This window comes from Aspergillus niger (assembly GCF_000002855.4).
Source record: "Aspergillus niger supercontig An01".
NCBI classification, from domain to species: Eukaryota; Fungi; Ascomycota; class Eurotiomycetes; order Eurotiales; family Aspergillaceae; genus Aspergillus; species Aspergillus niger.
The window spans coordinates 1993422-2021311 of NT_166518.1; the positions used below are offsets into that span (position 1 = coordinate 1993422).

A 27890-nucleotide genomic window follows, 5' to 3' on the forward strand; every position below is an offset into this window, starting at 1 on the left:
TGAAAGGCTGGACAAGGAGAGGAAGAAGGTGAACAAGAGAAGAAAGAGAGAGAATGAGTGAGAGGCAGAGGTAGAGGGAGACAGAGAGAGGAGAGGCGGGAGTAGGGGAACGACGTTGTTGGTAGCCGGATTATTCCCCAATCAGGAACCTCGAGCCATACACAGTACACAGTTTGATACACCAGTTACTCTTGAGTGGATACTGAATACAGCCTTTCACATCTGCCTGGGTAATATTACATGGGGGTTCTCCCGTAATGACGGGCGGGTGCGCGGGCCCGAGCGGTTGGGGGGGCAAAACCGATTTGACTTTTGGAGAAGAACGCTTCGAGGAGGGGAAAGATGGCTTTGACGGGTGCTACTGTCACAGACCGGGGGAAGAGAGAGACTTTGAGCCATCATTTGGACGGGAGCAGATTCCCAGAGTTATCCGAGTCTAGATGTTTTGGTTTTCTTCCCCCGCAAAACTGGTGGTGATTGCAAAGAAACAGCCGGCCGTCTTCTCGATCTCACTCCACGCTGGTAAACCTCAGTCCTGGGTTTCTTTACCCAAGAAACACCCACCAGTTTTTACAGCGGTTTTCAAGATTTTTTAACTCATCCCACACATCTTCCCAAAAGAGACATCCGATGAACCAGCCCCCCAGTCTGTGTTCCCCCTCACTACTACTACTCTACTCCTTTCTCTCATCTTGAACCTAGCGAGTTCAAGTGGCCCCCCCCATAGCTGGCTCAGCTCTTTATACTACGTCACCGTTCCCATATATTAAGGTTCCTCCACAAATATACCAGCCTACACCGTGCAATGCAATCTAACACCAGAAGAGAGGAGGGGGAGACATTTGAGGCCGGATCCACTGGCTTATGATATACCCGGTGGTTCTCCCCTTCCGCCGTAAACTCCGTCAGTTACTCTTAAATCCGAAGAATAATTGACCTACTTCATACATTTAAGGGCCATTTGGCATGCTAAGAATCCGTCTGTCCATGTCTTCTCCTATTCAAGCCTTGGTGTGACAAGAACAAGAGAAGATAAGCGGTGCAGAGAATTGATGTGTAAGAGAGACAGAGAAAGCTTGCGCGGAACAGGTGGCCATCGGGTAATATGGAAGATACGAGTCGTGAGGTGCGGTTGCGTCGATGTTGAACACCATCGCTCTGATTTGTTGCCAGCCCATTGGCATGGCTTAGCTTTCCCACGAGCCTTCTGCGGCCGGTACTACCTGAAACACGCATAGGTTGCGTTGAGATGCGTGGGATGGCTTTGCTTTCACTGCAGGCATGGAAACCCAACCTGAGCAGAATACTGTGCATTTGGCAATAGTCATGACTGGTGTTGACGAAAGATAGAGGGACGAGATGCTAGAACCATCCAGCACTGTTATCAGAGTGGTTTATCTATCGAGCGGTCATGGACGCGGGATAATGTGCGTGATTTAGCGACCAGTCCGGCCTGGCGGCGTTCTTGGCGGTGGCTTCATGTTGGCAAGTTATCGCAGCGCCTCTGTGTCCGGGGTATTTCTTTTCCAAGGGGGCGGGGAGGTCCCAGGGGCAACTGGGATGGGGTCAGGAGGCCTTCGAGCATTCCGATCCAGTTCTTATTCTATATTAACTTTGCCATTCCCAGTAGTAGTACATGCAATCGTCATCTGCGTTCTTTTGCCTACAACGTTGTACCTTTCCTTCCACCCCCTCTTTCTGGGGTACGGTCGGGGCCATACCATTATTAGATAAGATCAATACCACCTAGTAAGCGGTTAGTGTACACAAAGCGAACATGGATAGGTACGATGTCATACATACCGTATCACGCTACACCAGAACCACGTGGAAACTCAAGGATCAGAAGGGTGCCTTGTGACCAATCGCATGATTTGTATTGCCCCACAGACCCCATCCACCCCAGCATTTGAGATACTAGCGTCATACACACCGGAGGCGTTGTACGGAGCGGATGTAATTGTGCCTTACACACACACACAAGGAGCAGGGTTTGGTTTCCTTTCCGTTCCAGTGACACTCGTGTCGCTTTCCGATTCTGTCAAGGAACAAGCTGCCACTTGCATCCATGAGAAAGTTAAAATCGGATCGAGTTCGGCAGTGAAACCATAATTTATACGCACGCATAAAAACATAAAGTAGGTCGACATAACAACCTGCTTTTGCAATTTCAACCATGAATACTGCGACGTTAGAGGATAAACTATTAATGGCGTAACCGATGGTATCCGCTCTGCGCCATTCAGCCCGATAAAGCGCCAGATAACTACAAAGTAATAGGTAACATCATAGCCCCGGGTTAGCCTATTACTTTGTAACTACCAATTGATAAGCACCATGGATCTGGGTTTCAAGCCTGCGACAAATCAATGGTCTTTGGGGAAGATCCATGAGAACAAGCCATAACGTCATTGGGTGGACGTGGGGGCACTAGGGCCTGCACTAAAAGCTGCGGGCGTCTAAATGGAACCTTCCACCGCGCTCGGTCTACTCCGGAGTCTAGTCCGAAGCAGTAAGTAGGTTTTGCTAAGTACTGGCGGCTGGTATGGAGGTGTGCAGTGAGAGTGAGTGCCTGGTCAAACCGGAAAACACAATCCTTACAGACGTCAGGTGTGCAAAATACCAAAGTGTAACATCTCCCCATGTGCCGGTCTGCCTCACATCAAGCCACCGTCTCCCCGCCAATAAGCGCCCTGTCCATGTGGGTTGATACTATCCATGTGCTTGAAACTACACGGGGGCAGATCGTGGAATCGGTAGGACCATAACGGGTAGTCAGGGATTCTTCCTGGAATGGTGAGTAAAAAAACCAGTTCTGGGGGCTGGGGCTTGGAGTTGGACAGGTTTGGCTGTAATACTAGCAGTAGTCGTGGTGACTGCGGCTTTGTACTCAGTTTCACTTGGCTCTTCGCCTCGGTCGGATGGCGGAATGAGACCGAATCCGAATCTGATTAGTGAAGTCACCCGAATGAAACTAACCAGGCAGGGCGACGTCCATATGCTTGAGTTGCAGGGAGTTAGTTACCCCGTACTACTACTACTACTTTGCATAACTGTGTAAGACTGGAAACTTGTCGCATGCCCCATTCGGTGATCTACCGAGCCGGATGGACATTCCTCTACGGTGTCCCTCTAGCGATGATTTCGAACGCGAAGTATCTCCTGCTATACTTGTAACTATTAATACTTCCTTGGCATGAGGATTCCACGACTCAGCCCAGCTTTTTTCTGGATAAGCGTCATTTTGTCAAATGACCCTTGTAATGGACGGTGTCTAAGATGGTCCCTTTCAAATATCTACCAACAACTCTGGGCCGTTGTCATAAGCCTCAGGCCATCGATAGACCTGAATCTCGCCATACCGCTTGCAGCCTTGATCTCACATCACTCGCAGCCACGAGGTTCTAGATGTGGACCAGGAATGTGTAGATCTAGCCAGCATTCCAGCTACCATGTGACTTGTTCTGATCTCTGCTACATCGCATGGAAGCGGAAAAACAATCTGCAGCACTGAGCATGACGCAGGAGTATTTCAAAGTTCATTATCCACCAGATAGATAGTAGAAAACCATCATTGGGATCAATGTTCTCAATAAGGATGAGCATACTACCGTATCAGGTTGCAGGCGATAGAGCAAAAACAAAAAAGAAATATGCGACACCTCTGGGACTCGAACCCAGGCGGGCGAACCCACAGGCTAAACAGCTAGTACGGTAAGGTAGTAGCAGGCCTGCGCCTTAAACCACTCGGCCAAAGTGTCTATTCGATGAAAGTATTAGCTCCTATAGTCGTATATAGTGTACGTTCCATGTGTGGTGTCTGACTCACAAATCTCAAACCACCGATTCGCCGACTTCGACTTTGCCTCCAAACATCTCTGCTCCTGATTTTAAGGCTGCCTGTCAATAACGCCGGTTCGCGCGGGTGAGTCCGACCTCAATTCCTTGAATGCACCCCTCACTCCAACCACGCATCCTCCGCTCCGCCCGACGAGCCCTGACGGAGTGTCCCTGGGCCCCAGCGAGCAGTTGCAGACGCAGCACCAGCACCAGCAGCACCAGCAGCCGTAGCCTTCAGCAGCACCAAACCAGCGAGCGGCCAAACATCCGGCAGGCGATCGAAGCCCCCACCATCCCCCACCACCGCCACTACCACATCTCCCTCTCCCACTCGACTTTTCCCTCCTCCCCCTCCTCCATTCTCCCTCCCCATCCCTCTCGTCCGCTCTCCACCATGCCCAAAGAAAAGGAATCCAAGCTCTCCTTCAACCTCAAAACCCCCAAGGGTACCAAGGACTGGTCCGGCTCCGACGCCCTCCTCCGCGACCGCATCTTCTCCACCATCGCCGATGTCTTCAAGCGCCATGGCGGTACTGCCCTCGACACCCCCGTCTTCGAGCTGCGCGAGATTCTCGCCGGTAAGTATGGCGAGGACTCCAAGCTCATTTACGACCTTCAAGACCAGGGTGGAGAAATCTGCTCTCTCCGCTACGATCTTACCGTCCCCTTCGCCCGCTGGCTCGCCATGAACCCGGATGTCCGCAGCATGAAGCGCTACCACATCGCCAAGGTGTACCGTCGCGATCAGCCCGCCGTGAGCAAGGGTCGCATGCGCGAGTTCTACCAGTGCGATTTCGATATCGCCGGTACCTTCGATCCCATGGTCCCCGATGCCGAGATCCTGCGCATCGTCACCGAAGTCTTCGAGGAGCTGGGCTGGAACGGCCGCTATAACATCAAGATCAACCACCGGAAGATTCTGGACGGTGTGTTCCAGGTCTGCGGTGTACCCGAGGAGAAGATCCGTCCCATCTCCAGTGCCGTCGACAAGCTGGACAAGATGCCCTGGGCGGACGTGCGCAAGGAAATGGTCGAGGAGAAGGGCCTGGACAGCGCCGTGGCCGACAAGATCGAGACATACGTGATGCACAAGGGCGGTCGCGAACTCCTTGATAACCTCCTCAAGGATGAGGGCCTGACTGCCAACGAGTCTGCCAAGGCCGGTCTGGAAGATATGGGTCTGCTTATGGATTACCTCGAGGCATTCGGTGTGCTGGACAAGATCTCCTTCGACATGAGCTTGGCCCGCGGTCTCGATTACTACACCGGTGTGATCTACGAGGTCGTTACCGAGGGCTCCGCCCCCGCCGTGGCGTCCTCCGCACCGGAGGCCCAGGCCGTGCAGAAGTCCGGCAAGAAGAGCAAGTCCAAGGGCGGCAATCTGGAGGATGACGACCGCTCCAACGACCCGACCCTGGGTGTCGGCAGTGTCGCCGCAGGAGGTCGCTATGACAACCTGGTGGGCATGTTCCTGCCCAAGGCGCAGATTCCCTGTGTGGGTGTGTCCTTCGGTGTGGACCGTATCTTCTCCATCACCAAGGCCCGTCTCGAGCGGGAGAAGAGCGCCGAAGCCCTCCGCAGCAGCGAGGTCGATGCCTACGTGATGGCCTTTGGAGGTAAGGGCTTCACGGGTATGTTGAAGGAGCGGATGAGCGTGTGCCAGACTCTCTGGAACTCTGGCGTCAAGGTAAGCTCCCCCACCCCCACCTACCATCTTTTCTCCCCTCTTGCTATATACTAATAATCCATAGGCCGAATTCTCCTACAAGGTCAAGCCCAAGCTCCCCCAACAATTCAAGGCCGCCGAACAAGCCGGCGTCCCCTTCGCCGTCATTCTGGGCGAGGACGAGCTCGCGGCCGGCAAGGTTCGCGTCAAGGAAATGGGTCTCGAGGACGGACACCCCGAGAAGGAAGGTGTGCTGGTTGATCTGACTGCTCTGCCGGCGGAGGTCAAGGCCCGGGTGGCTAAGAAGCGAGGAGAGAGTGTCGATGGTGTTGCGCAGCAGTTGGGTGAGATGAAGGTTGATGCATAGAGCGGGAAACCATATACAGGGCTTAGATGGGTTTAACTTGTTTGTGCTAAGAGCGTTCAACTTGAAAAAAAGTATAAGGGAAGGAAAGAAAGAAAGAAAGCAAAAATTAACGAAGATGTTCTAAAATACAATACCCCGGGGGTTATTTTCTATATCTTTCGCTTTCAATGGTTCTCCTGGTATAGTATAGATAGATGGCAGTCAAATTGGAGCGACATTATTCTTACACTACACCATCTAAAAGTTGTAGTTTCAAATATTGTGATCCATCCGTAGTCCGTCATTCTACTACTGTTTGATTTGATATAGTAGATACAGCATGAGAGTGAGAGTATACCCATGTTAATCATACATCTGGACAAACGACTAAAGTACTGCTAAAGTAAAGTAATATACATACCCATCCCTAACTAATAATAATAAATACAAAATCAATCAACCTACCGCCCCTCAGCACCCTTCATCAACAACCCCTTAACAAACGGCACCCGATCAATCACATCCAATCCCAGACTGCGCGCCCACGCCACAGGTCCATTACCAGGGACATTATACAACTTGTGCAGAACATCACAAGCACCGCCGATCTTCGCATTCGTGGCGTACCGATCCCACGCATACCGCTCGAGAGTGAGCAAATCGCCCACATCCATACCATGGTGCACGGCGTACTCGATCGTCTGCGCGAGAGACGCCACGTCGCCCAGACCCAGGTTCAAGCCCTGACCGGCGAGGGGGTGGATGACGTGCGCTGCGTCGCCGACGAGAGCCACGCGGGGAGAGACGTAGGTGGAGGCGTGGCGGAAGCGGAGGGGGAAGGATGCTACGCTGCCTTCCTGGACGCCTGTGACCATGGGTGGGAGGTGGGAGGGCTGCGGGGTGTGTTGGAGGCGCCAGGTGAGTTCGTCTTCGTGGGGGTTTTCGGTTGTAGTAGAGGGACGTTCCATGCGCAGCATGTATTGGAGGTCGGTCATGGAGAGGCGGAAGGCGGCGTTGACCATGGAGATGAAGGCCTTCGGGGAGAGGGACTTGAGGTAGGCGGCGTTTTCGACGGTCGTGGACCAGACGAGGGTTGCGTTGTTGTTGGGGAGGGGGAGCAGGGCGATGGGTCCGCCTAAGGAGGGGAGGAAGCGCTGGTATGCGGTTCTCATTCCGAGAGGGAAGGGAGCGGGGTCCAGGTCGGCGAGGGAGAGGCTTGCGACGATGCCGTGTCGGTTGTAATCCCATCCGTCTGTGGCGATGTCGGCGAAGCGTCGGACTGGGCTGTTGATGCCGTCTGCGCCGACGAGGAGGCGCGCGGCAATGCGGGTGGGCGGTTGGGAAGTGGTGTTGTTGGTGGGTGTGATGGAAAGGACGGGCCAGGCGGAGAGGTCGGGGCCGTCGGGGATATCGGTGCCATTGGTGATGGAGGAGACAGTGCTGTTGGAGAAGAGGGAGAGGTTGTCGTCTCCGGAAGTGGCGATGCGGGAGAGGAGGGCACGAACGAGGTTGGCGTTCTCGGTCATTGTCGCGACGGCGCGGAGGTCTTCGAACGGAGAGGTCTCCATGGACCAGTCGAAGGAGATGCGCGAGCCGGTTTCGCCATCCCAGACTTGCATCTCCTGGTAGGGCTGTGCGCGGGATGTGTCAAGGTGATCCCAGGCGCCGATCTTCTTCAGGAACGAGACGGAGGAGGGAGTCAGGCTGCTGACGCGGTTGGAGTAGTTCTGCGCATCGAGGGACCACGAGCGGGCTTTGTTCAGGTCCTGAGTTTCGACCAGGGCGACTTTCAGCTTGGAGGTGGTGGGAGAAGCCCCTAGAGAAGTCAGTCAGAGACGCCAATTGGATCTATACAGCGCATTGGAACAGCATACGGAGAGCAGCCAGCAGGCCTAGACCGGCAGGACCACCGCCGACGCAGACGACATCGTAGATCTCGGGGGCCACAGCGTTGGTGGGCGAGTGGGAAGCATATCTCCTGCGGGCAGGAAGACGACCCAATTGACAAGACGGGCAAACGTAGGGACGGAGAGCCGTCCGAGAGAGAGGACGCATGATGGATATGGGGCAGTGAACAGCGGGGAAGAGAGAGCGAGAAGCCGGAAGTGGAAGGGAAAGTGAAGCCATCACCAGATACTCAAGCAAACAAAGCAAACATCATTCCACCTCCATCAACCACCATCACAAGGCATCATTCTACACGAAGAAACTCCTCATTCTCGCCCCCAAATACTAACTTTTCTCCTGCATAAGAATCATTAAAGAAATACCCATCTAAGCATACCATCAAATCCCACAAAATGCAACATGCCATCCATTCCATCCCCCCCTGACTCCCAATCTCACTCTCACTTATGTACTCTCACTGCCACTGCCACCATGCACTCACTCCGCCACAATGCACCCATTCCATTCCACTGCAGAAGGCAAATAAACCCCCTCAAGCAGAAGATAACTAGTAAACCCTGAAGAACTTTAAAGTATATTAGTACCAGACACAGCCCTACAACCCAATTGAATTTTCTTCCCAACTTTAATATCACACTTTCCTCACTCAGTTACTCGCCTTATACATACAACCCTACCTACTATACACAGAAACAAGACACAATGTCCTCATCCAACACCACTACAACCAAAAAACCCAAACCCAAAACCCAACCTCAATCCCAACCCCAAGAAGAGAGACCCCATCTATCCGCCAACTTCGCCAACCCATCATCGCAGAGAATCGACTATGATCATGAAGTCTACCTCCATTTGATGTCCGGTGATGATGGTGATGACACCCGCAAGGACAAGAACAGAAGCAAGACGCCAAATCAGGTGTATAGAGAGGTTGGTTACCCCTTACTCTATCTTTCCGAATCAAATTTCATGATTCTATTATGTGTTGCTATGTTGTGCATTTGCGCGAAGTTTAGTTGTCTGATATCCAAGTGCCTGTCTGGTGTGGGGTGATATAGAATATCGTACGGAGACATACGACTCGCGCGCTGGACCCGGCAGTCGTGGATCCTAATGCGCAGAGGGATCCGAGTCCCCTTGATTTGGAGTGGGCGGAAAGTCAGAGGGTTAGGGAGAGGTTGGTGGGGAACTAATTGGGTATTATGGTAATCTGAGGATGAGGATGATTATGGATTTCTACCGGACGAGTAAAAGGAGGGAATAAAGAAAGAAAGATAGAAAATGCAACGTCGTGATGATTATTCATTCAGAAGCAACAATCTCCTTCCACAATGATAATAAGAGAAACGAAACCCTCATTAAGCGACAACATGGCTAGTGCGATATCACAGTGTCATAATCAGTAGTACCTAAGTGTAGTAATGGTGGTAGTAGTTAAAGTATCACCTGGCCTCCGTGCCTGGGTCATGCTCTTCTTCCAGATCTCCCTCCATCTCAGCCACAAATCGTTCCCAGGTATTCAGTACCCCCTGGTAGAACTCGATCTGCTTCTCGGCCAACGCTCCCAGCGTATCCCGGAACTCTACGGCCTTGATGCGCTCAAAGTCTGCCACCTCGCGCACGACTTCCTCGTCGAACATCTCCGACGTCGTTTTAGCCGATTCGACCTCGCGCGTGAGCTCGTCAATGCGAAGCTCCAACTTCCGCACCCTCTCGCGTCGCGACTGCTCGTGGTCGACGCCCCGCATGTCCTCCATCTTGGACCGGATGAACGAGGCCGGGGACGAGGTCAGCGGGTTGGAGGCATAGTAGGACGAGGGGTTAGAGGCGAGGGAGTCCCGCTCCGCCACCGCCTTGTTTCGATAGTCAACCAGCGCTTCGAAGTCGAGCTGTTTCTGCTCGCGCGTTTTGAGGAGGGCTTTAAGCGAGACAATGTACGCCTCCATATCCCGCAGCGACCCCAGATAATTCTGGTCAGTGTGATCCTTGAGCGTCTTGAGCCCGCGCCCCGTCTCCTCTACCGATGCCGCAAAGACTTGTAGGGGCACCTCCACCTCCGGTTCCAGGGGTACAAGTTTGCGGAACTGCGTAGCCAGGTCATTATAGTCTGCCTCAAGATCCGATTCCCGCCGAGCCACTCGGGCTACAATCTTCTCCACATGATTGAGGTCCTCGTCCAGTTTATCGGCCTTCTCCCGCACTTCAATAAACCGCTTATCCGGCTTATGCACCTTGGTGAAAGCGTTGACAAAGGTGTCGGTAAAGTTGTCAAAGATCCCAGGGACCCCGCTGCCGTCCGAGGTGCTGGTCGAGTTGCGCGTGGACCGCAACCGCATGTGTGCATTCCAGTCGGGCGATTCCAGGAAGATGGCCAGTAACGGTGCGCGACGAAGCACGGGATGCAGCGTAAGCCGTTTCAAAAAGCGATGTAAAGACCATGCTCGCCGGGTAGTGAATTCGGGTCCGAACCGATCGCCGCGGACATACTCCATCTTATGCTTATCCGGCAGCGGCGGGACGGCGCAGGCAGGGTATTCGCGATAAAGTGTCTTGTATAGGAAGTAGAAGTCGGTGAATCTGCGTCGCACGGTGAACTCGGGTTTCTGGAAGGACTTGAAATCGGTCTATCATTCTAGTCAGCATGCACTGCAACCGCACAGCCTTTTCCATCTGAGATCACTGAAGGTAAAGATAACCCACCGTAGTTGTAACCAAATAGGAGATATAAGCGTCTTTCGTTCCATCATTCTCCTTCAACGGTGAATCTACCCGACACTCTAGTACGCCGTCGCCGATGCCCGCCAGGTCGACGGCATCCGCCAGTGGTCCAGCCTGAGGGCTTTCTTGAGCGTTGCTCATCCTCCGTTTGCCATTGACATCGTGAGTGTATGGCGCCTGTTCCTCTGTGTCTGTTCCGGAGGTCGTGGGTCGCGAGAGATCGCTGTCCGGGTCATGCCTCCACGAGACGCTGTCGAAGTCGTCGTGCTGATCCATCGAGGGGTTGGTTTGATTGCCTGCCGCCTGGAGCCGGCAGAGAAGGCTGGGTCGGTAGCGTTGGAGTGGGTGGAGATGGGGATCAGTGCGAGGTACAATACGTGGAGCTAGGAAAAGCCGGTTTTTAAATTAAACTGGGGGGCTCTAGAAGCAGGACAGCAAGATTAAGGTGGGAGGAGTGAGGAGATGGAGGTTGGTTGGCGGGCGGTCAACAGCAGGAGAGACGAGATGCGGAGGAAGTCAAAAGCAGCGACGGGAAGCGTCATCGCCAAGACCCTTAATTTAGTGTTCCTTTGGTACTATTCCGGAGATCACAAACCATGGCAGATGAAGAATAATAACCCGATCAAAGATGATGCACACATACATGGTATATACACGCTTTCTCTATGCAGCATACACAGCAGGAATATTGTTCAACGCAGGTCATCCAACAAGTAAGAAACACTGTCCGAAATAAAATCAACCCTCATCTACTGCACTTCATCTCCGAGAATGCTCTCCATCTGCGCCCTCCCGTTCTTGTTCGCCGCTGATCCCCCGATCCCGATACGGTTCATCATCCTCATCACTGAATAACGGTTCCTCATCGCTCTCGCCCGCAAAAGCATTGTACAGCTCGCCACCCCGGCGACGTGAACGGTTCGACCGTCCGTTCATTGCCTGTAGCTCATCCTCGTCCTCGATCATCTCGAAATCGTAGTCATCCCGGCTGTCGTCGCGAATACGTTTGCGGCGCTGCACATGGAAGTAGACGCCCAGGCCAATGCAGAACACAATGATGGAGCCGATCGCAGCGTAGATCCAAACTTGCGTCCGCTTCGACGCACCGAACGTGGGGAAGAAGGAAGGCAGGATACTATCTGACGCGGTGGTCGGAGAAGGACTTGGTGTTGAGCTTGCCTCTGTACTAGGGGTCTTCTGGAGTTCTTCATCATCGATGGGCTCTGTAAGACTACCGGTCGGCATCGCGGATGTTGTAGGCTTAACGTTCACCGGGCGATCAACGCCACCAGTGGGCTTGTCAGGCAGCTCGGTTTTCGTGGGAACGGCGCTGATGCTCGTGGTAGCCACGTTTCCTTCCTCATAGCTGTGGTCGTCATCGTGTTCAGTAGGCATGGGGTGGAGAGGCTGCTCGGCTCCGTCAATCGCCTCGCCCCACAAGTTGAGTCGCCAATCGATGAATTGCCCAGTATGCTCGTTGACATTGGTGTCCTTGACAATCACAGTCCATTTGCCAATCCCGGACTCGCCCCTAGATATGTATTAGCAGAAGAACCGACAACCGAGAAAAAGTTTACTTACCAGTGAGCAACGCTCATGAAGGTCCAGTCAACATAGCCCACCTCTTGATTATCTGGCCGCCGGGGCGTACTGAGGTGACTGACCCGACCGTCAGGGCTCCGTAACTCCACGCTGAGATCGCCTCGGCGGGTGTGGTTAACATTCATGGTGACCGTGACATGCTCCAGCCGTTCCAGGTTGGCTCCCTTCAACATATCCTCCGTCACCTCGTACGAACTAGCCAAGCCCTGCTCGCCCTGTGGGATCTCATGCTCAACCCGCTGCCAGGGGGAATGGAGCCAGGCTTGAGGCTTCACCAGATCCCAGGTCTCTGCCCGTTTCACCAGCGTATATGTGTCGACCTTACCATATCCCCAGTCATGGCTGAACTTCTTCCCGTTCTTAGTGTCCTGCCAGCTTCCATCATCTTCATGAACAGGCACTGCCGCCTCAATCATCAAATACTGAACGTCACGCCAGGTGAGTTCCGGCCGCACACTGAGGGCCAGCGCCACGGTTCCCGCAGCGAGCGGGCCGGCCGCCGAAGTTCCACCATGGGTAGTCGAGCACTTGTCTGTGCCGACGTCCGTGGTATGAATTGCATCACTGGCGCCGCTGCTGTAGGCAACCACCAGTTGCGCCGAGCAGGATTCCGAATACGGAGGATGGTTACCCTCCCGATCAATGGCACCCACCGTGATGCTGTAGATACTGTTGGTGTAACCGTCAAAGTTACAGTTATCGTCATGAATGGCACCGTTACCAGCCGCAAACACAAAAACCGAGCCTTTTCCACCACGACCATTTTGGATACCATTGACCATGGCCCGCTTGATCAGGGTGCCCGGGGCTTCCATTGTGGCGCCATCGTCATAGGGACCCCAGGAACACGAGTAGATATCGTTCTCCTGATAGGCGTAGTTAATAGCCGCAGCCTCATCAGTGTCATCAATGGGTGCGGAGAGAATCCGAATACCAGCGATGCGACTATCATACGCAACACCAACCCCGCACACGTCGTTCTTCGCCGCACCGATTTCACCCGCGCATCTAGTACCGTGGCGGTCATCGCTCAAGCGCGGCCTCGGCTCTGGTACTTTGTCGTTATAGTCATAAGAACCCGCCGCAAAATAGTTCGGCCTAAGATCGTTGCTGTACATGTCCAAACCGTCATCGACAATAGCCGTCGTGACACCCTGCCCTGTAACGCCCTCCAGCCAGATACCCGTCACGTTAAGATCATGGCCCAACTGAACAGTATTATACAAATGCCATTGTTCGCCGAAGATGGGGTCCGCGATGCCCAATTCCGAGGCAATGCGTTTCTGCGCCGCAAGCGCTTGGGGGTCATTCTGAGTGTTGACGGGCGATCTGGCAGCATATCCTGTCGGCGGCACTCTTTTATGGAGCTTTCTCTGGGGAGCCAGCTTCTCGGACCAAAGAATGCCACCTAGACCTTCGTCTCGCCCGACCAAGGAGGGAAGGACAGCGGCGTCATCTCCGGAGCGGCGGCGTAACCTCCGACGATCGCGCAATTGATCCAGCAGCGCATGGACATCGTCACTGTTTTCACGGGGTATCGAGAAGGTATGATGTGAGGGTAATTCTCCGACGGGGCCTTCGTGGCGAGCACCTAGTCGTTGGGCGACGTCGGCCGGCGAGGTGGATTCATCAAGGTGTAGAGCGAAGTAATCATGGGTCTCGTAGGAACGATGGGGATGGAGAGAAGCGGAGGCAGCAGCGCAGAGGCCCAGAGCCGCAGCGACACCACCTGTAAGACGCATCGTTTGGGGGAGAGTTTTGGTGAACTCTCTCTCTCAGGACGATGTAATCAGGCCAAGTAGGAGGCTTGCCATGGACCAACACGTACTGGGTATGAGGCGGGTCCCGGTGTACAGCCAGAAGCAAGGAAAGTCCGCCAGGTATGTGTCGGTCTGTAGGAGCGCCACCCAGTTGGGAAAAGGGAACTGGGGATCAAAAGCAATAATAAGGACCGAAAGTGGCAAGAATGGCAAGACCGTAAGAGAAATAATGAAATCTGAATGAAAGCGAGGGAGAGAGTTGACGAGTTGGCCCGAGTGAATAGAAAGAGAGCTAGACTAATACGCGGCCCTGGGGCGGGAGACCAAACTCCCGACACTCCAACTTGCCTTTCGCCGATCCACTTTTTGCCTTTTCCTCGCCCAAAATGGATCACCGCCTCAGATGGCCCGCCGCTAGCCTGGTTGGGCCTAGCAGATCTTGGCTGCCCCTTTTGGGCCCCCGTTAGATCGGAGATCATGTTATTCCAGGCCCGATCACATCGCATAACTCGGGCTGCATGTATGGATATGCAGGTGGTGGAACGCCTATTATGCATGGGGACAATCCTTTTCCTCGAGTTTATTGCACCGTGGTTTTAATAGTGTTGTATACAGGTAGAATTGATAGGCCTTATATCAAGTCGACCCCCGCATCATCCGTTGGTCAATCTCAGGAAACTACTGTCCCAAACTTAGGTTTTGATTATATAGTTCAAACCGAACCTAGTTTTACCGTGTGTACAATATGTCCAACTCGAATCGACAGAATATTATTCTCAATGGGATGTTTTTATGCTTACTAGTATCTATTGAAGAATTATGCATAGTCAGACTGTGAAAAGTTAGCGTCAAACCTGCTAAATACCTCATAATCTACAAGAAAAGAAAGAGGTTGCATTAGGGTTCGCATCGATCTAGTGTAAACTCCATTTGAACAATAATTAAGAACTAGCATTTAATTAATTACACTATGTCCAAGCTTTTATCCACCTATTCCACAGACTATGTCCAACAACCCCAAGATTACCAACACTCCACTTTTTACAGACGAAGCGACAAAAGACACAAAAGGAAAAAGAGCAGCAGGCAGCTCCACGCCACCGCACTCAAGATCAGACCCTGCTTTCGGACCTGTCGCAAAACATCGGTATATCGCATCGTCTCAAACGCCACCAGCCGGTACTGCGTCGCCCACCCAAGCTGCGGGGCATGGAGACTCAGAAACTCTTCAATATGCTTGCGGATATGGTAAGACATCTTGAACACGCCTTGTCTTAGCTCCCTGTAGTTTTGCAACGCCAGTTCATTTATAATGTGGACGTCCGGCTGGCGATACTTGGTGTACTGCTCGAGGTAGTCTTCCACAATCGCTTGGGGGGTGTCGGGTAGTTCTTTTTGTTGCATCGCATAACTCAAGGAGAGATTGTCCTTCCAGGAGGGGAAACTCCTTCGTTGGTCAAGAAAATCCTCGAATAGAATTCGGACATCTTCGAAGCCGGTGTTCATGCCTTGGCCGTAGAAGGGGACCATGGCGTGTGCAGCATCGCCAATCAGGACACATGAATCCTGGTAGTGATACGGTGAGCATCGGATATCGATCATGGGGTGATGAAGATTTGACTTGAATTGCTTCTGGAGATTGTCGGTGGGGATGAGGTCTGGTGTGATACCGGGGAAGTTCTTTTCAAAGAACTCTACGATCCTTCCAGAGGATTTCAGTTCTAGGAAGACGTTTTCCGGGGCGAACAAATTGCAAGTCAGTGTTCCTTCCTTGTGGGGGTTAGTATACCGTTGTTTAATGAAATAATTTGTGGAGCATGCATACCTTGTCCGGACAGGCAAACAGCATAAAGTCTCGTTGGGGCCACATGTGCAGACAGTCCATCGGAAGGGCATGACCCGCAGGGATGGTTAGCTCACACCAGAAGATATCCTCCCACTTCTGATTGATATTAATCTTCGCATAGCGGGACAGAAAGAAGCGGGTTGTAGAGTGAGCACCATCGGCACCGATCAGTAGGTCAAACTTGGTCTCATGACTGGGCTCCTGGGGTCGAGAGATGTTATGGAAAGTGGCACACTTCTGCTTCATGTCCAAGCCATTGAGCCTGTGCTTGTAGAATATGTGGACATTAGGGAAGGCAGACAGCTCTTCTAGCAAGCTTTGGTTGATCTCGGAGCGGCTGATAGCATAAAGGGCCTATGTATGAATGGGCAAGAGTCAGAGTGGTTGCCTGAAAAGAGCAGTGAAAGGAAAGGAGTAAACTCAAGAGAGTTCTGACACACCTGTCCATGAACATCATAAGCAATCCGTCTGGATGTTAGTCGCTTCTTGGACCTGCTGTGCACCATTCGACCATAGACGGGGACAGTCGTCGATAGGATCCTCTCTGCCAGGCCCCTGCATTGGCTATGCCGCAAGGCCTTGATGCCTCGCTCAGACAGCGTCAGACTGATACTCTTGGCAGAGAAGGCAGTCGCTGTCTGAACCTGACTGTACTCTACATGTACAACCATCCGTTAGAACAGAATGGCACTGGGAAATGCAGCAGAGAGGCAGAAAGTAAGGCAGACGCACCGTCCCTCATCTCATAAATTTCCACTTGAAAGCCTCGCTGAGCCGCATATAAACCCGCCAATGCCCCAACGGGACCACCCCCGACAATAACAACCTTGTATGAAGACATAGTAATATAAGTACAGAGACCTTTCTCACAGAAGAGTAAGACAAGTTGATTGTGGGAGATGCCCTGGTAATACTAGCATTCTGAAAAAGGGCATCTTAGTGCCCTTTTATATCCAAAAGGTGCAACCATTTCTCCAATGTAGACCGCTTTTTACCAAATTCGGAGTTATAATGTAGCCCTGGCATGGTACATTACCGGTGAATCCTGATTGAGAAAATGTATATGACACTATTCCGATGAGTCCATTCGGAAGTTAACTGTCCATATAGAAATGCCGATCGATTGGCCACTCCAGCATGGAACAGCTGACTTCATTGGCCTGAACTGGACCCCGTAAGAATCAACTACTGGCATCCTTCAGGAAAAGAATGCTAAGATTGGGGGCCCTTTCAAAAGAGAGCCTACTAGTGACCATTCGCAGGGTTTGCCATGGGGCCAATTGCCTCGAGGATCTGGACAGAGTTAGACTATCAAACGATGTATACGTTGCGTGGCTGATCGGAGACCCAAGATATTGATAATTATGCAGTAACCATACCTAGTACCTATGTAACTACTTGAGTTTACATATTTCGAGAAGAAAAGTATAACGACTTCAATGATTGTGTAATATAAGTATGAAAATTCCCCAGAAGTCCCGGACTTCATGGACGTGTGAGTCCTCACATGCATGAAGGGATATAATTATCGAAGACTCGTATGCCGGATGAATGCGGGCTCCCGACTCGCAGCCTAGTCAATACAGGATGCCTAATAATGAGCCTTTTTTAATATAATCTTCTTGGCAATTCCATATGAAAGTCCACGAGTGAATGATCGAAACGTTGCTGTCTGTTGGACTGTATACTCAACAAAGGTTGTTATCGCCCTCTGGCAAGACACGCATCACCCAATTGGTTACTTGTATATCGTAGGATCGCGTCAGTAGTGCATGTCTGACGTGAGGTGGAGAAGTGTCCTAAGAAAGCAAGAAGAACAATAAGGAGAAATATACTCAGAATTCTGCAGTGATTCTCTGCGAATCCCACCGCTAGATGAAGGATCGCCGGCGCGATTCCGCTTCCATAAGCATCACCTACGCATCTCCGTCGGCATTGCCAGAACAGAGACAGATCTGCCCGTCTGGACCCGGCTAATATCACGGCGTGGCCGCTGAAAAAGCGCATTGAACCGCCTCTGCCTGCCTTGAGTGGCTACAATCCCAACAGTCATTTCATCCTTCAGATTTCTAGCGATAAGAGATCCGGAAATTGAAGGCTCCGAAGCGTGAGTCAATAGTAATCGGAAGTAATAATGATGGTAGTTTACAGAAGATTCTACTCCTCCTTCTTGCTGCCCACTTTTCCCCCAGAACGCAGTCCCACAAAGCTGACAAAGCAGACTACGAGCATGGCTGCGAACATAAGCCAATAGGCCGCTTCGTAACCCTTCAGCAGATTTCCATCCGAGTGTGCTGTGACAGATCCAGCAATAACAGCGCTGACGGCTAGTCCGACGGAGTTACCAATCTGTGAGACGGCATTAAACACGGCCCCAGCCAGCCCTTGGTTCTCTCCCGGATAAGCCTGCGAAATTATCAGATTCGAGACAGTGAAGAGAACTATTATATCCGAATAGCGAGTCAGCATCGTCTACTTCATTTAGCCGCTATTTTCATGTGAAACGTACCATCCGGATGAAGTGGGCTGAGGAGCATCCCCACAAACGGACCCCGCCAGTACCCCCAGCTCGGTTTGACTAATGCCATCAACAGAGCAGAGATAGTGCTGATGCAGGCAGAGACAAAAACTAAAGTGCGTACTTCAACTTTATCCACTACGTAGCCGGTGAAGACATTGGTGAGCGCCCCGACGATCACTAGGGGCAGGAACATCACGGCTGAGATGAGGGCAGAGTGATGTTGAATGTTTTGGAAACTGCCCATACTGGTCAGCTACTTGTTGTACTTTCCCCAGAAGCACAAGGTTTACACTTACTAGAGTGATGAGAAGTACTGAAAGGCATTGAAAACAGCCCAGGTGAAGAACACGATGATGCATGTCGAAGTAAACGTGGTGTTACGCCATATACTGTTGGGAATGAGGGCGGGCTGACCCTTTCGCTGTCGCCAGTTCATCCACGCGACAAATGCAGGAATGAGCACTAGTGAAACAACAAGAAGGGCAATGACATAGCCTGTGCGAATATTTCGATAACTTCCGGAGAGTTCACTGCAGGACACATTGCATTAGCAAGATCGTGTAGAACGCGGGAGATTGAGGGAACACCTACGCCATCACGAAACACAGCAATGCCAGCGAGATACTAATGATGACTGCCCCAATCCAGTCAATTTTTGCCATGCGCCTATACCACGGCTCTCCGTGGGGTTTGTTCACAGCGGGCAGCGCCCAACAAGCCGTGGCCGATAAAACGGCATTGATGATGGCACTGATATAATACCCGTAGCGCCATCCAATCGTGTCAACGAAAACACCACCCAGGATGAGCCCCAATGAATAGCCCAAAGGCTGCCCCATTCCCATCGATGCAAATCCAATGTTTCGCCTTTTTCCCGACGGGCAACTGCGCGTCATTAAGCTGACTGCAGAGGGCAAGCACATTGCGATGCAAAGACCCAATACAGTCCGAAACGCGATGAGCTGATTCCCCGTTTGTACAAAACCGCAAGCCAGTGTAAATATCGCATACAGAATACTCCCCGTTGTCCAAATTATTTTGTCACCAACTGCATCTGCGATAGAACCGAAGAGCAGTAAAGTACAACCAGCTGCGAGCGCGTAGACTGATGCGGGCCATAGTAGGATATCTTCGTCTAGATGAAGGTCGATCGCCATTTGTGGGAGGGCCACGGTCAGTATTCCTGACCCCATCGTGTTGAGGAAGCTGACGCCCGTGAGACTGACGATGGTGAAATTCGCGCGAGTGGTACTGAAGGACGTGGCTGAAAAGGCTGCCGGTGCGAATGTTGCTTCATTGTTGGGTGTGCTTTCGGACGACGTGGTATCAACATCACCTGGCTTGAATGTGTTCTTTTCGCCTTCTGACTGCATTGTGTGTACCTCCGAAGACGTTTCCAGCCTTGAGATTAAATGGAGATTGCCAGATAGATCAGCTGTCATCCAGCGACAGCCACCAGAAATAACAGCTCAGGAATTGTTGAAGACTGTTTTAGTTTAGTCAATGATGGGCTAGGCTGTTCGGAGCTTAGTGAGTCTCAATTTGGGTGAGTCAGTAAGCATACCAAGTTAACTAACTACCCCTCTACGGAGTACAAGCATGCTGACATATTATTCTTTTAATTCTTTTGTAATCATGTCGGGCTCCTTTCCGCTTTGGATGTCCGTAACTAAATCCTCCCAAAGACGAGGGATCCACCAGCTGCCGTTTCTGCTAGGGGTTGCTATAGTATGCGAGAGTATAACAAGGCTGACTTTTAGGGTTATCACTGATAAGCAACTCCGGGCTCCACCGCGGGACTCTTTCCGTGGTTCGATAACATTATTACTATCGTCTCTGCTCAAGGTTTCATTGAGCTAATTAATTCATCAGCGCGCATTACAAATTCAAGCAACAGTGCGCGGAACAAAACGAAAGAGGCCCCATAGACATAAATTTGGCCAGCTCTCCGGTCCGAAAAGCGCTCCATTTTTCTCGACTTCTTCTAGATTTTCTTTCTCACTCACATCGTAAATAAGTTCCAGTGTGCTGACGTGGCCATTCAATGGATGTGAGAGAGCATTTCCTTGAGCAGCGGCTGCTTTAACTAGCAGTGCAGATGATCATCCACGCATATACCTTACAGTAGAATCGAATATAATACATGGAAGGAACCTAGAGTCTTCCGTGCTTTTCTACTTTGATTACTCTGTAGTCTAGGCTACCTCCACCCATTAAGGGAGGATAACAGGGATTTACCATTACTTAGGTAACGAGAAGATGTGCGACAGACTTCATTCGTTATAGCGGCAGCCCCTCATTCAATTATTGATATGCAAAAGATGTTTAGGCTTTTAGTCGAGTATAGCTCATCATGGCTGCAAGGTAGAATTTAATCCTTAAGTAGTAGGTGCACGGAAGCATGGATACATGAGTGGAATAGGCATGAAGCGTCTCGGCAAGACTATAGGAAGCCCGAGCTAACAACCTACATGTGATGTGTCCGATTAAGACCGTCTTGGGAATTTCCATTACATTCTTGAATCTACTGGAGGCAAGATCTGCTTCTACTTTCCCCACTGATCCGTTCTACCTTGAACTTGCTTTCTCACCGCTTCGTTACTTTAGTCTATATGTTTCCTCTTCGCCTAACGTGTGATTCTGACCATGTACCACAAGCATGTGACCTCCAATCGAAGGTCGCAACGCTTCTTAAAATGTATATTTTTTCCTACTTTGCCTCTTAATGGTCCAGCTTACGGGGGTCATGATCCTAAGAGGAATCCATGCTAGATTTATAGGCTCATACACTTACCCAAGAAGAGCTTCGACGTATGTTTTCTGATGGCCTTCAGTCTGGTTCATCTATCTCAATGTCTTGTATACTCAATATTCATCTGAGCGAAGAAAGCAAGCAAGCAGAACAGTCTCATGTCTGGCCACCAAAGTCATGTCGAATTTAACGTATGACGGTACGTACTTTGAGGCCTAACTGGCAGTGTATGCAGATGGTGCTATCTTCACATCAGTGGAGCTCTCTCTATCCGCAGACGGTTCCGCATAGCTTTACGAATTGTAGGCATGACTAATTACCTTATATGACCACCATATCATCTCAACGAGCTTTTATCAGAGCGTGCGCGACTATAGCAAAACACATCCGATCCCTGGTGAGGAAGGTTGGAGCATGCCACTGGGGACAACAGAGCCTAATAAACACGTATAGGAGAAACCAAGTGATCTGGAGTAGAGAGTCTTCTCAGGCGTTGCTATTCGCTATATGCTGACTTCTACAGCCTTTACAGATGACTAATTCTTGTCAATCTAGTGTACCGACTTTCCAAGATGATCAAAAGATAGCCTTGTAAAGCAGCACAATGCCCGGATATACTATCCAGACTCACAGTCGCATGAGTTTCTCAGTTTGCTACCTGGCTGTGAAAAGATGCGCCGACTTGACTCCCAAACGAGGGAGAAACACATACTTGATGCTTTGTTGTCAATGATATATATTAGCTGGTCTCTTCTGATGTTTTACTCCCTTCACCCAGCTTAAAACTCATGGAGATCGGAATAGATATCCTTGTATACTGAGTCCTTCGTACGAAAGACCTTACAAGGCATGCTGTCTATGATACGAGTTTCAGGCAGTGCTGGATTACCCCATCTGGTAATACCGACAGATAGGGTCATGTGACCCAGAGCTAAGCCGTAAACGACACAACAGATACAACACTAGCATTACAACTTGAGAGTCCAAACAGCCAGAGGTTTGAACCACAAATTTTAGTCACACATGTAACCACTGGGGTTCAAGTACTAGTGCTAATCGAGTGCTGAAAGTGTGCAATGACCTCAGCCATCCAGTGGTGGTGGTCCCAGTAAGGTGTTCCTTGCCAAGCCCGTGCAACACCCGCACAGCCATCATGCAAGTGTCTAGGCTGCACAATATACTTCCACCCTCAATTCCTTGCTTAACTCTGACCATGATGCTGAGTGACAGATGGTGTGACAGAGGAGATCAATTGACAATGATTCCCTTCAAGACTGGCTCAACTGACAACACTGTCCAACATGTACACGAAACCCTTTTTGAGGTGGCAGACGGGGCGACGTTGACGGCAGTAACTTGGCCAGACACCTGCCCAACGAAAATCCAAAAATCCTCACAATGACGATCCAAATCGACAAGAATAGAACAAGATATAGTGGGAAGAAAAACGGCCGAGTCAGCGTGTACCTGGCAGAGCTCGTGGATGGACGCCCCGCAGAGGCAAAAACAGACGAGTCAAAGAGAAGAGAAGAAGAGAGAGGGCTGGGCTCATTTACCAGCCACCGGTTTAGATTGACATCTCCCCTCCGATCGATCAAATCCCCATCCCCATCGTATATTAGCATTACGCCTCTCGTTGGGCATTTCTCTCTGCCCCGTGCTCCATAATTTTTTTTTCTCCCTCCTCGTCCTCTTCCCCTCTTCCTACATTCTTCACATTCCCTTCTTTTCCATTCTTTCACTTCCCATTGTTTGGTCGGCCCCTTTGCTTAGTGGGTTTTCGATTGTTTACTCCACCGGCCGATCTGTAGTTATACTGCATACTTCTATTATCTCCGATCTTATATACCCCGAACGTGAGGAAACTACCAAGGCAGGCTACTACTAGGCTTCCGCCACCTGCAGTGCATATTGCCAACACTGCTTTCAACTGCAATGCTACTCTACTAATCGAGGCATCATTTCGGCTTCTGCTCAATTCGTATCAATTGTATAATCCCACCGCCAACATTTACAGGGGGTTTGTTTCAAGACTGGCACACTTGAATGCGCCACAGTGACTACGTATCAACTGAGCCAACGAAGGACCAACACCGATCCGAAACACGCTTCCAATCAATCGCTGGCCAGAGCCTCCTGAACAAGCGGGACTGCTAAGTAACACATTCTGCTGCGTTTGCTGCGTGTTACACCGCAAACATGGCGACAGATCGCTTCCCCGCCCCTCCCACGGAAGCTTCCACGTATCTGCAGCAGGCGCCCACCAATGGTATTTATACAGCCCCGTCGCACAAAAGACAGCCGTCCCATGTCGTGAAGTCCGCTGCACCGGATTACTACGAGGATAACGACTTTTACGCCAACCCCAACAATTCAAGGCCACCACCGCCCTATCCAGCCAATTCTAGCAGAGTTCAAAGTCATCATAGGTCGCGTTCATATTCTACCAGAAGCAAAAGCTACAGGAGAGACGTGTACCCAGAAGACAACATGGAGGAAGGAGAAAACCTACCATCGCCGGACCGCCCAGTATGGTCTGAAAAACGCTCGAAATCATCGGCCACCAGAGCTGACAAACGTGGCGACGAGGCACTCAAGGCCTCATTATCCTCGAATAGCCAGCCATCCCCAGTAAGTCGGTCGAGCACGGTCCGCACTGCAACCGAACAGCGACGGGACTGGGCGTCTGATCGCTCGCCGCTCCAAAAGCTCGAGGTCACTTATACAGGCGCGAGCAAGGAGGAGAAGCGGGCACGGGCTCTAGAGGCTGAAATGAAATTGAAGGAACGGATGAAGCGGCAGGCAGAAAGTCGTGCGACAGGAACGGCGCAGCCTTCGGACTCAGTAGAGAGCGTGGATCAGAGACCAGTCCCTGGACGAACGGCTGTACCAAGACCGGCGCCGGGAGCAAAGCGATCGCATCACCGACATGCAGCTTCCGAAGGGCAGACAAGATACAGCCCCCCAGGACCAGATTCATCCGACAGAGCCAGACCTCCTCGCAGCATAATGCCACCCCCGCAAGACGCCGCAGAACGTGCTCTTGACGAGATCCAGGACTTTAATGGGGGCCGGTCAGATGGACCAATGGCACGAACGGGCAACGCTCCCAGGCGAACGGTATCTGTGAGCCATCCTCCCCAAGGACCACCGATGGGCCCGCGGGCAATGAACCAGGGCAAACAACGAGATGCACAACCGTATCCACCTATCTCTGCTGCTCCGGACTCAGATTTTCCTGAACAATCTAGAATGGCCGTCCCAGCCAGGAAGGCCGTTCCCAATCAGCCCAACACCCGTGCGCCACCAGTTGCCAACCCGGCGGCTTATCAAAATAGGTTGCCCCCACACCTTGCCCCGGAGAGGGGGGCTTCCATGCAGGGACCGACTACCCAGCAGGGAGTGTTGAAGAACCCTACTGGAGTAGCACCGGTCTTCCCGGCACCTGCCAAGGCTAGCGTAGACAGTGGGCTGGATGTAAACAATCCAATAGTACCTCCGGCTCCGGCGGAGACAAATGTGCCGTCCAAGCCCAAGGTCTCGTTTAACGTGCCTCCGCCGACACCCCCTCCTCTATCTGAGTGGAGAACTGCAGCTGTAGCGAGACTGGGAGCCTCTGATTTCGATTTTCAACGATTTGATGCCGATCGGAGTAAGGCCTGGTGGGAGACTGGCGAAAGCAGCAACCGCAGACTCAGTCGAGCCCTACCCAACAACTTTGCCCAGAAGCCGTCTGCTCAGAAGCCAACAGGTAAGCAGCCAAAGGCTAGATCATCAGTCCAAAGCTATCTCATTGCTAATCACACATACTATACAGGTAACAAGCGCTTTCAGCCATCACTCTTCTTACAAAGTGGACCTCTTCTCCGCTACGCCGGCCTGAAGCGGGTCCGAATTGATGGTCCCAATGGGCCGTTTAACAAGGAGACCTGGAGAGGCAGTGTTCTTATCGTCACACAAGACTCGCTCTCCTCCTATGAGCCGCGCCCGACTCTGAGGGTGTTTGCCCAACCAATGGATCTTCTCGCTCCTCCGCCCGTCCAGGTAGGAGGCGAAGATTCTCAACTGGCACCAGAGTACGTTGACCCAACTGCAGGGTTGATGAAGTTGGGCCGGGACGGACGACCTCTGTATGTCAAGCCTGTGGAGCATACTGCGGAAGGCGAAGATCTTTCATTCGTTGAAAACGACGATGGAATTTTTGAATTGTCCGCTAGCATTATGGACTACAGCAGTGAGGGTGTCAAGCAGCCTGTCCCGGCGAATCGCATCCACTCCATGGACGGAGAGACTGCTGGAAGCTACAAAGAAATCACAGGTGCCCGTCTGTATGCTGATCCAGGAAGGGATGTCACGTTCTGGAAATTTAACATTGAGATCGAACTGGGCCCGACTCAGCAGCGGGTCGCGTACCGTCTGAATCATGGACCGGCTCTAGGCTTCTGGGTGCCAGCTAGGGGACAGTCAATGAACATTATGTTCCATACCGGCAATGGGTTCAGCCCTGCGGTGGACTCCAACAAGCTCAGCGGTCCGGACCCTCTCTGGCGAGATGTCCTCAACGAGCACCAGACTCGTCCGTTCCACGTCATGATCGGTGGTGGCGACCAGATCTTCAACGATAAGGTGATTGCGGAAACCGCCCACTTCCAGGAATGGGTCAAGATCAAGAACCTGAGTGAGAAATACGAGGCGCCCTTCACTGCGGAGTTCAAGGCAGAACTGGAAGACTTCTACCTGGAGAATTATGCATCTTGGTTTTCGCAAGGATTGTTCTCCCTCGCCAACTCCCAGATCCCTATGGTCAATATGTGGAATGACCATGAGATCATCGAGGGATTCGGCTCCTACCCGGAGGAGTTCATGAACTCGCCCGTCATCTCGGGACTGGGGAACATTGCGTTCAAGTACTACTTGCTTTTCCAGCATCACAGTGTCCCCGAAGAAACTGAAACCGAAGAGCCTAGCTGGCTGCTTGGTGCTAAGCCGGGGCCGTATATCGACCAACGCAGTCGGCATCTTTTCATGTCTCTAGGCGACGGAGTGGCTTTCCTCGGCTTAGATTGTCGGACAGAACGAATGGTAAATATCTGATGACGCCCTTCGTACTACTTTGATGCTAACAGCGATACGCTAGACGGATGAGATCATTTCGGAAGAAACTGGCGAACTGATCTGGGATAGATGCCACCAGGAGATTGTTCGGGGTGAAACCCGACACTTGATCGTGTCGCTAGGTATCCCCCTGGCGTATCCACGAGTGGTATGTCACTGACTGCTGTCAAATCCCCACACGTGCCATGCTAATGTCTTCGCAGGCCATGGTCAAGAATATCCTCAACAGCCGCAAGTCGCTTGGAAAAGCCGGGCTTTTTGGCGGTTTGGTGAACAAGAACGGCGCCAAAGTCGAGATCTTCGATGATCACTGGACGTCAAAGCGGCACAAGGCTGAGCGGACGTATCTGATCGAAGACCTTCAGGATCTTGCGGCAGAGAAATCCGTCCGGGTGACCATATTGAGGTAAGAGCTATTCTGGTTTTGCGGTGCAGGGATATCTAACCAAGACTGTTTCCAGCGGCGACGTGCATCTGGCGGCGATTGGCCAGTTTTACTCGAATCCCAAGTTGGACATACCCAAAGACCGAGACTACCGATACATGCCAAACGTCATCTCTTCAGCGATCGCCGACATGCCCGAGACGGAAATGATATCCGATATGCTTAACAAGCGCAACCGCGTGCATCATATGAACACTAACACGGACGAGGATATGGTTCCCATCTTCACTCATGATGTGAATAACAAGCCCCGGAACAACAAGCGGTTGCTCCCACGCCGGAACTGGTGTTCAATTCGGGAGTATAAGCCAGGTAAGCTGACCCACTTTTACTGTTGCGTCTTTACTTCAGACAGTTTAGAGTTATTGTGTCTGACCGATGGACAGGTACCACGCCACCCGGAACACCGCCCGATGCCCCTGCTGAGGAAGAGCCCCGGCCCGCCAAGCTCAAGAGAACGCTGTCTCTCACTCGCGGAGAGAAACCCCCCCGGGCAGGGCTCCTTCGACGACTCTCCCTCCGGGGCCCGCCTCCTACCAAGGATTTCAACCTGGGAGAGGCACCGCCTGCGCGTCGGATGAGCATGGACGGGGCATTCCCGACTGCAGACACGGATGATGCAGGTGAACCCAAGCCCGGCCCGTTCCTGCGACGACCCACCAACCTCAGTCAGAAGGCGTCCAAACGGGGTGATGATGGGCTCGGGGCGTTGATCAACCTGGAAGGGGGACTGGCTATCACGCTTAATCTCGAGCTAAACCCCAAGGATCCGGCGGGGATCACGACGCCATACAAGTTACTCGTGCCAATGTTACGCTACGAAGACATGGAGTACGATCCGCCTGCGGCATCGGTGCCTAAAGGGTGGAAGAGATGGCTTGGAGTGCGACGCAAGAAGGCCGACAAGGCGCCGGTGGAAGACACCGACGTCGAGCAGGGCATGACAGATGAGGAAGATGAGGACGATGGGTTCGATGACGAAGATGATGTGCGAGCGAGGTTTGAGATTGCTCAAGGAGGCGTGTTGCCTCCGGAGACACTCGTGCCTGTGAGTCCGGATGCGGGAGGGATGGGAATGGAGCAAGAAGAAAAGGAGGTGCCTAAGCGGAAGAAGTGGTTTGGGCGATCCAAATAGAGATGGAGAGGGTTCGAGACGCCTTATGATGAGTGATATGATTCCACGAGTGACGACTGAATGTAACTATCCTTTTCCTGTTCATATGATGTGATGCTATTCCCGACCATTTTCCATTGATAACCAATGACATAATCGGGTCTCGCCCAGCCCGGTTGGTAAGCAGCCGTGCACGTGACCGGGTCTCGCCGCGGATGATTTGTGAGCCAGTCTTTTGGCCTCTTCTTCCACCAAGA

The 27890-nt window shown here is 51.8% G+C and overlaps 8 protein-coding genes and 1 non-coding gene across 9 annotated transcripts; 3 read left to right on the plus strand and 6 right to left on the minus strand.

Moving 5' to 3' along the window:
* Window positions 1-3656: 3656 nt before the first annotated feature.
* On the minus strand, window positions 3657-3761 carry tRNA-Ser (GCT). The gene has a single exon. It is a non-coding gene; the product is annotated as a tRNA-Ser (tRNA).
* A 473-nt stretch (window positions 3762-4234) lies between these two features.
* On the plus strand, window positions 4235-5873 carry An01g08490 (uncharacterized protein; the record flags this gene model as incomplete). The annotated part of the gene is made up of 2 exons (XM_001389234.3): window positions 4235-5527; window positions 5592-5873. The coding sequence occupies 2 exons, from the start codon at window positions 4235-4237 to the stop codon at window positions 5871-5873; spliced, it is 1575 nt and encodes a 524-aa protein (XP_001389271.3).
* Window positions 5874-6074: 201 nt separating this feature from the next.
* An01g08500 (uncharacterized protein) lies at window positions 6075-7907 on the minus strand (the record flags this gene model as incomplete). Its single annotated transcript, XM_001389235.3, has 4 exons — window positions 6075-6101; window positions 6226-6247; window positions 6318-7668; window positions 7727-7907. The coding sequence occupies 4 exons, from the start codon at window positions 7905-7907 to the stop codon at window positions 6075-6077; spliced, it is 1581 nt and encodes a 526-aa protein (XP_001389272.3).
* Window positions 7908-8462: 555 nt separating this feature from the next.
* Window positions 8463-8953, plus strand: An01g08510 (hypothetical protein; the record flags this gene model as incomplete). The annotated part of the gene is made up of 2 exons (XM_001389236.3): window positions 8463-8690; window positions 8819-8953. 2 exons carry the CDS (start codon window positions 8463-8465, stop codon window positions 8951-8953), a joined length of 363 nt encoding a protein of 120 aa, XP_001389273.1.
* Window positions 8954-9202: 249 nt separating this feature from the next.
* An01g08520 (uncharacterized protein) lies at window positions 9203-10754 on the minus strand (the record flags this gene model as incomplete). Its single annotated transcript, XM_001389237.3, has 2 exons — window positions 9203-10384; window positions 10461-10754. The coding sequence occupies 2 exons, from the start codon at window positions 10752-10754 to the stop codon at window positions 9203-9205; spliced, it is 1476 nt and encodes a 491-aa protein (XP_001389274.1).
* A 483-nt stretch (window positions 10755-11237) lies between these two features.
* kexB (kexin precursor kexB-Aspergillus niger) lies at window positions 11238-13822 on the minus strand (the record flags this gene model as incomplete). The annotated part of the gene is made up of 2 exons (XM_001389238.3): window positions 11238-12009; window positions 12060-13822. 2 exons carry the CDS (start codon window positions 13820-13822, stop codon window positions 11238-11240), a joined length of 2535 nt encoding a protein of 844 aa, XP_001389275.1.
* Window positions 13823-14881: 1059 nt separating this feature from the next.
* An01g08540 (uncharacterized protein) lies at window positions 14882-16527 on the minus strand (the record flags this gene model as incomplete). The annotated part of the gene is made up of 4 exons (XM_001389239.1): window positions 14882-15610; window positions 15666-16040; window positions 16127-16341; window positions 16419-16527. 4 exons carry the CDS (start codon window positions 16525-16527, stop codon window positions 14882-14884), a joined length of 1428 nt encoding a protein of 475 aa, XP_001389276.1.
* A 1316-nt stretch (window positions 16528-17843) lies between these two features.
* An01g08550 (uncharacterized protein) lies at window positions 17844-19580 on the minus strand (the record flags this gene model as incomplete). The annotated part of the gene is made up of 4 exons (XM_001389240.3): window positions 17844-18127; window positions 18196-18443; window positions 18504-18737; window positions 18799-19580. The coding sequence occupies 4 exons, from the start codon at window positions 19578-19580 to the stop codon at window positions 17844-17846; spliced, it is 1548 nt and encodes a 515-aa protein (XP_001389277.1).
* A 3578-nt stretch (window positions 19581-23158) lies between these two features.
* An01g08560 (uncharacterized protein) lies at window positions 23159-27654 on the plus strand (the record flags this gene model as incomplete). The annotated part of the gene is made up of 5 exons (XM_059750021.1): window positions 23159-26041; window positions 26097-26222; window positions 26278-26480; window positions 26536-26831; window positions 26906-27654. 5 exons carry the CDS (start codon window positions 23159-23161, stop codon window positions 27652-27654), a joined length of 4257 nt encoding a protein of 1418 aa, XP_059603272.1.
* Between the last annotated feature and the right edge of the window lie 236 nt (window positions 27655-27890).